The 6,000-nt window shown below is 42.4% G+C and overlaps 1 protein-coding gene across 3 annotated transcripts in view; it reads left to right on the top strand.

The window, feature by feature from the left end:
* The first annotated feature begins 2,472 nt into the window (after positions 1-2,472).
* RBBP8 (RB binding protein 8, endonuclease) overlaps positions 2,473-6,000 on the top strand; it is a 36,440-nt gene continuing 32,912 nt past the window's right edge. Inside the window, exons 1-2 of one of the 3 annotated variants that reach the window (XM_062632831.1) lie at positions 2,473-2,491; positions 5,642-5,866. In XM_062632831.1, coding sequence (XP_062488815.1) covers positions 5,755-5,866 — 112 coding nt within the window. In that variant the 5' untranslated portion in view covers positions 2,473-2,491; positions 5,642-5,754. Of the gene's footprint in view, positions 2,492-2,602; positions 2,897-3,479; positions 3,606-5,641; positions 5,867-6,000 lie in introns of those variants that run through there. The other 2 variants (XM_062632830.1, XM_062632829.1) reach the window with 2 other exon arrangements.

Here is a 6,000-nt window from a genome sequence, read left to right as displayed (position 1 = left end):
GTTAGAAACACTGATGCATCCTCTGTAATACTGCCTAAAAAGGGTGTGTGTGTGAATTAAAGGCTATTTTTTGTTTTATCTGTGCTGCAAAATCGCAGTACAATAGAAATCCAGTCATTAGTTGACTTGCTGGCAAATAGTCCAGTCATCAAAAAGAAAGGCATTACTGCTAAAGCATAATTGAAAATCAACAGCTTTGCATACCATTAGTAAGATTAAACATTTCAGACCAGCCAGGTCTAAAATGGGCTAGGATTAAATCAGATTCCATTTTTGCAGAGTTGCTCATGGATGAGTATTCTGTCACCTCATTTAATGTACCATATTAAGGGTTATTTTGAAACCTGGACATGAGCCATGCCACCATAGAAAATTTCGTATCTGTTCAAGCGCAACAATGGTGAAGCATTTTTCCCACAGTTTTATTGTCTAGGTGTGTGTGTTTACTCTTCTGAGATGAATGAGATGCAGTTCCAGTTAGACTAGTTAGCTTAAGACACCCAATATAAGTGAGTGTGGAACACTTTTAATGAATGAGGGATCTATTCAGTAATTGGTGGCCAAGTATGTGATTATGGGACATGTAAAATCAAATAAATCTGGAAGGGAGATAAAGGTAAATTTCAACTGCTGGTCTTAATTCATTATCACCTACTGTTGAATAGATAAGAATAACACTGTAGAAGTCAATGGATTTATATTGCTGTAAAATTCAACATCACAGCATATAAGAATAAACTGCTCACACAGTTTATTGGGAAATAAAATGGAAGACATAATTATTTTCCAGAGATCTTCCTATAAATAGAAAAAAAAAAAGGTCCAGTTTATGGTAAAATAACTCCACAATCAGCAAGAGGGATATTTTACTGCTACTTATCAGATATCTGTATATATTTAAGGTATCTGTTTCTCTCAACTCTGACAAAATGGTTGTTTTCCTACATCACAAACTTTTAGATTATAGAAGTTGCAAAAGCAGAATAAAAAGATGCCAACAAGCACTGTTTAAGAGGACTGGAGTGTCTATCACAACCTGTTATGGCCACTTCTTCCGTAACACCTAGCTAATTGTAGTTCTACCACGTGTACCAATATAACAATGGATCAAATTTACGATATAAGTGATCTGCTGCTGAGCTACTGAACAATGGATTTATTTTTAGTTGAAAAGTGGTTAAACAACTTGAGGAATAAGCAGAAAAAATAACTACCAAGATTTTTCAAAATACTTAAAAATTTAAGGTACATAATTGATGGCAAACCCAGGAGAACAACAGATTTAAAGCCTGCTCAATCATGGCTTGGACGCCTGTCTGACAGTATGTCAAAATCCTGCAGAAATCTTGAACTGGATTTCAGATTCAGTTTTATTTACTCTGCAGCTCCAAATTTATACTTTCTGGAGAGCTCAGTAACATAACAAGAATACGACGGAACAGCTACTAACAAATGCCTGAGTACCTCATTTTTTCATACAGCTATTAACAAGTATGTGTTTGCACCACTGGCCCTTGCAAACTGATCACCACTGCATCTTCTAATCATGCCCCTAAGCTGTTTCCACAAGTGTTCCTATATACTAAACAGGTATATATGGTACATCAAAAAACTTCAGTGGAATCGTGTGGAGGCAGAATAGTAATAGTGAAAAGCTATGTTTAGTTTCTGTTTCACTACTAATGAGAACTATGAACTAAAAAACAAAGGGTTTACCTCATGGCAGACAGCAGGTTTGGTCCCAATGAGCAAAAGAACATTGATACGCCATTTGGGAAAAAAAAAAAATGTTGGCAAAAGTGACTCAGAAGTTCAGCTGCCTCATACCATACCAATTATATGCGCCTACCAGTTTTCATACTCACAGAAAACATTAAAATATGCCCTAGGCTGTTCTATGCTAAAATGACAAACCCATGGATCCCATTAAGATCAAGGAGGAGAAAGCACTACAAATACATCTACTGTGTGTAAACCACACAAGTCAGTAGACTACAGATCCTGCGGAGAAGGGTAGATTTGGCAGCACAGCCTGAATACTACAAAGGCCATTATATCCCAAAAACCTACAAGCACTTATTTCAGGTAGGCTCTCCCTTGTGCAGGTAGCATTTGTTTTAATGAAGGCTCTCACTCAAGAAAACTTGCTTTTCCAGGGTTTTGTGCCTGCTGCCATGCTTCACCGTGGCACCTAACAAGGCGCTCGCCCCTTTGGCTTTTTCTGGCTGCTCTCTGTGGAAATTCCAGAGACCACGACAGAGACAGGCTGAGGAGACCGCAGTGACAACACTCACAGACGCGCCAGACCTCCCACAACAAGGCGAGGGGAACCACAGGGAGCAGACCCTCACAGCCCACTCTCGCGAGAGCAGCTCAAAAGCCTCGCGAGAGCTGAGCAGACCCCTCCCACTCCTACCTCAGGGGAAGTGCTCGGCCCCAGCTATTTTCCCATTTCCCGCCGTTGCGCGAGGAGCCATCGGGAGCCAGCCAGGTAACGGCGCGCGCGGTCTGTACCGCCGCCGCCTGGTAACGGCCGCTCCCGGGACCGGTTCCGCTGTGGGGCCACGAGCGGAGTCTCCCCTTCATCCGGCCCCGAGTTCCGCGGGACACGTTGCGGACACTGTCGCTCCTCTTGCCGGCAGCCCCCGGGGTGTGGGGTTGTGCGCCGCGCTTGCCCGTTCGCTCCGTTTCGGTGGCTCCCGCCGGCGTTGGTGCCGCCTGGGAGAAGGGGTGTGTGGGACATGCCCGACCTCTCCTTCGCTGTCCGAGCTCCTGGGTGTGACAGAAGCCTGGCGGGAAGCTGAGGCGCGGGTACGTGTTCCCGGCTGGAGAGCTGTCGCTCATGCGCTGGTCTATGGCAGCATTTCTCAGAGCATCCCGACGTATCTTGAGACGAGTGAGTTTTCTGTGCAGTGCTTGTGCAAAGGAAAAGGAAAGAAAAGGAAAGTAGGTACAGGAGAGTTAAGTTTGTAGGAGCAGCTGATGCTCACGCTTTTTGGTGGAGGTCAGGGGTTCAGGAGGCTTTGTGCTCTCCAGAATCGCAGAGAGAGAATGTGTTCCTGTCAGCGAAGTATAAATAGCGTCAGTGCTTTATCAGTGGTAGCCGCCAGTGCTGCTGAAGCTGTGTGTGGAAAGGCAGTCGTTTATGGAGCCGTGCGAAGTGTTATGCCGGAGGGAGTTGGTGGTTGGAAGAAAGGGGAAGTTGAAATATTTGGGTTGTCCTGTGAAAGGGTTATCGGGAGGATAGGAGCAAAGCCCCGTCTAAGAGCGGCCCTGCTTCCTGCCTGCCGACAGCAGCGGGGTGTTCGGGAGAGGGGCTGGCATTGTGCTTCCCTCCCTCCTCAGAGACCTTCCAGCTCTCTTCCTGCCTGCAGCTGTCAGCTCAGGTGTTCTGTTTCACCTAAGGACTGGAAAATCATCCTTAGGACTGGAGACTGAGTTGAGGAGCTGACACCACTGAATGGCTGACACCACTGAATGCCTTTTACACCTGTGTGACTACTCAAACTTGTCAAAGGCTCTATGTGAACTCTTGCGGGGGCCCTCTATTTGAAAGAGGTTGAGCACCTGTTGAAAGCAGTGTGAAAGCATTTTGGGATGCTGAAGTAGGTGAAACTTAGGAAAATGCTCTTCCCCCCCCCCCCCTTTTCTATTCAACTGATGTACTAATTCTTTGCGGAAACTCTGAACAACTTCTCTACATTTTATTTTTTTTTCTTCATCATCTTTGGAGAATAAAAAAAGAACCAAACCAAAACCACTAGGAGAGCCATTACTAATTCTAGAGTCAGCCTCCCTTTTCTTGACAATGATACCTCTGACATACTGAAATCTAAGACAGTGAGAGCAAGTCTGTTGATTTCGCTGCCCTAAAAGGAAAAACATGGTCTCTCAGATATCTGTGTTGAAGGCAGAAAAAGAAGAGTTTAAAAGGCATTCCTAATGTCACTAGGCAGCTGGTTCCATGGAGAAGCAGCATTGTAACATGACTTAATGTGAGTGCACACAAAGTGGAGCACTTCAGCTGCGAAGATGCAGGCAAATTACTGTTCGGCTTCCACTTGAGAATTGTAGCCATTGCTAATTTGGAAAGGTAATTTTATTTTCTACCAAGGACTTACCTTAGTGTAAGTAAGAGACTAACTTACTTGGAACCAGGTGCTGAAATAGGAGCTGAGTTTTCTATGGACAAAGTGTGTTAAAGCAAACATGAAGCTACTGAATGATTACGGAATACTGTCAGCTCCATTTAAGTATCCTTATACTGTAGAAAATGCACAGTTCAAGTGTTCCTGTGTTGCTGAGAATATGCCTTTGTTCTGTTTATTCCGTTATTTTTATTCCATTTTAAATACAGCCATACTGAAAGAAAAGTGACTCACTTAAGGCTGTGCACAGAGATATGAGAAAGAAGACTGGAACTAAGGCCTCCACGCTCTATACCACATCACTGACCACTGAACTAAACATTTTATTATGGTGAATATAGAGAACCAGCTAAACCAGTAGCTGCACTCAGATATTCTGAGTTGCTTGAAGGCCCTCAAGATAGGGAATGCAGCTTCTTGACTAATTGTAGACCTTCTGTCATTTAAACTGCAACCATAACTTGTGCCTCAAAAATTTGAGAGGCAATTGGTCCTTTTATTTATATAGACATTGTGGTTTGCCTCCTTGGGCTGCTGCTTTAGGAAAAGCACAAAAAAGCTTAAGATTTCTTTTTCTTATTATAATTTATATTACAGGGTAATTACAGAGGTAGCTACATCCAACTGGTAATTAATAACACTGTCCCAGTTCAAAAGCGTTTGTTTAAAATTGACCACATAAAAATGGGAATTGTTACTATTACTAGGAAAACATTAAGAAAAACTTAGTTTCCCACACAGGGAACTGAAGGTCAGAGAGATTACTTGAGTATTTCAATAGTGGACACCCAGTGACAATTCAGTTGAATCTTCCGTTGGCTCAGACACAGATCTAAGTACTATGCTTCCCTTGTGCTTTGCCCGAGGGCATTGTCTGTGCTAAGAAACACTTCAAATAAGAATTGTGTATCAGATTGTTCTGAAATGTGGAGGTAGTCAGGTTTTTAAAACAGCTGTCTGACCTTGATAGTTCTCAAATACTAATGTTTTGGAGATTTATGAATTTTGAGATTACTCCTTAAATCCTTTTCACCAGGGAGTGGGAATCATTTTGGTGTAGAATCACAAAGACCTGAAGGGGGTGTGAGCTTTTCTTTGCAGAAGGATGTCATTTTAATCCACGTTTGTGTAAAGGATATATATACACAAATGCACCTCTGGTTAAACTTCTGACAAATGTTTTTGATCACAGCCATGGAAGCATGGGTTACTTTTGAAAATCAGAGTTTCTGTTTAAATGTAGTTTTATATAGGAAAAGAATAAAGACTCCCAGGCACCTTCATTTAATTTTTAGAGTTGGTTTGAGGGGGAGTATTCTTTTAGTTTATAATTACTTGTAGCAGAATTCTTAGCATCTTCCAGATGTTCAGGGTGACTGTCAGTGTGTAAGTACAACTTGACAAGGATAGGCAGTAAACTTTGTGTTTAATCAATGGCTGCAAGTTATACTCTGATAAATGCAAAAGTAAGCGCTGTCGATCTGTCATTACAGGCATACAACTGTCTTCAGAAACAGCTTTATAACTATGTAATTTAAGACTTAAAGTGTGAGAGTGAGCCAGTTCTGCAGATAAGTCAACGAAGTTGGGAGCAGAAAAGAGCAAGATGAATGCATCTGGAGGAAGCTGTGGGAGCCCTAGTTCTGCAGAACCTACAGGAGATTTCTTCAAGGAATTATGGTCCAAACTGAAAGAATGTCATGATAAAGAAGTACAAGGTAAATTGTTAATGTTCGGGTTCACAGAACTCTTTCTTACCCCAGGGAAACTTTGAACCAGAGTACTAAATAGATTTTTAATGTCCTACGTTGCGTGGAAAGTTGGACTGGATGACTGCAAACAACTCTTACAG

This window comes from Pezoporus occidentalis, unplaced genomic scaffold (assembly GCF_034315485.1).
Source record: "Pezoporus occidentalis ecotype Australia unplaced genomic scaffold, CSIRO_AGI_Poc_V1 ctg4, whole genome shotgun sequence".
Taxonomy (NCBI): domain Eukaryota; kingdom Metazoa; phylum Chordata; class Aves; order Psittaciformes; family Psittacidae; genus Pezoporus; species Pezoporus occidentalis.
This window is presented reverse-complemented; position numbering and strand designations above follow the sequence as displayed.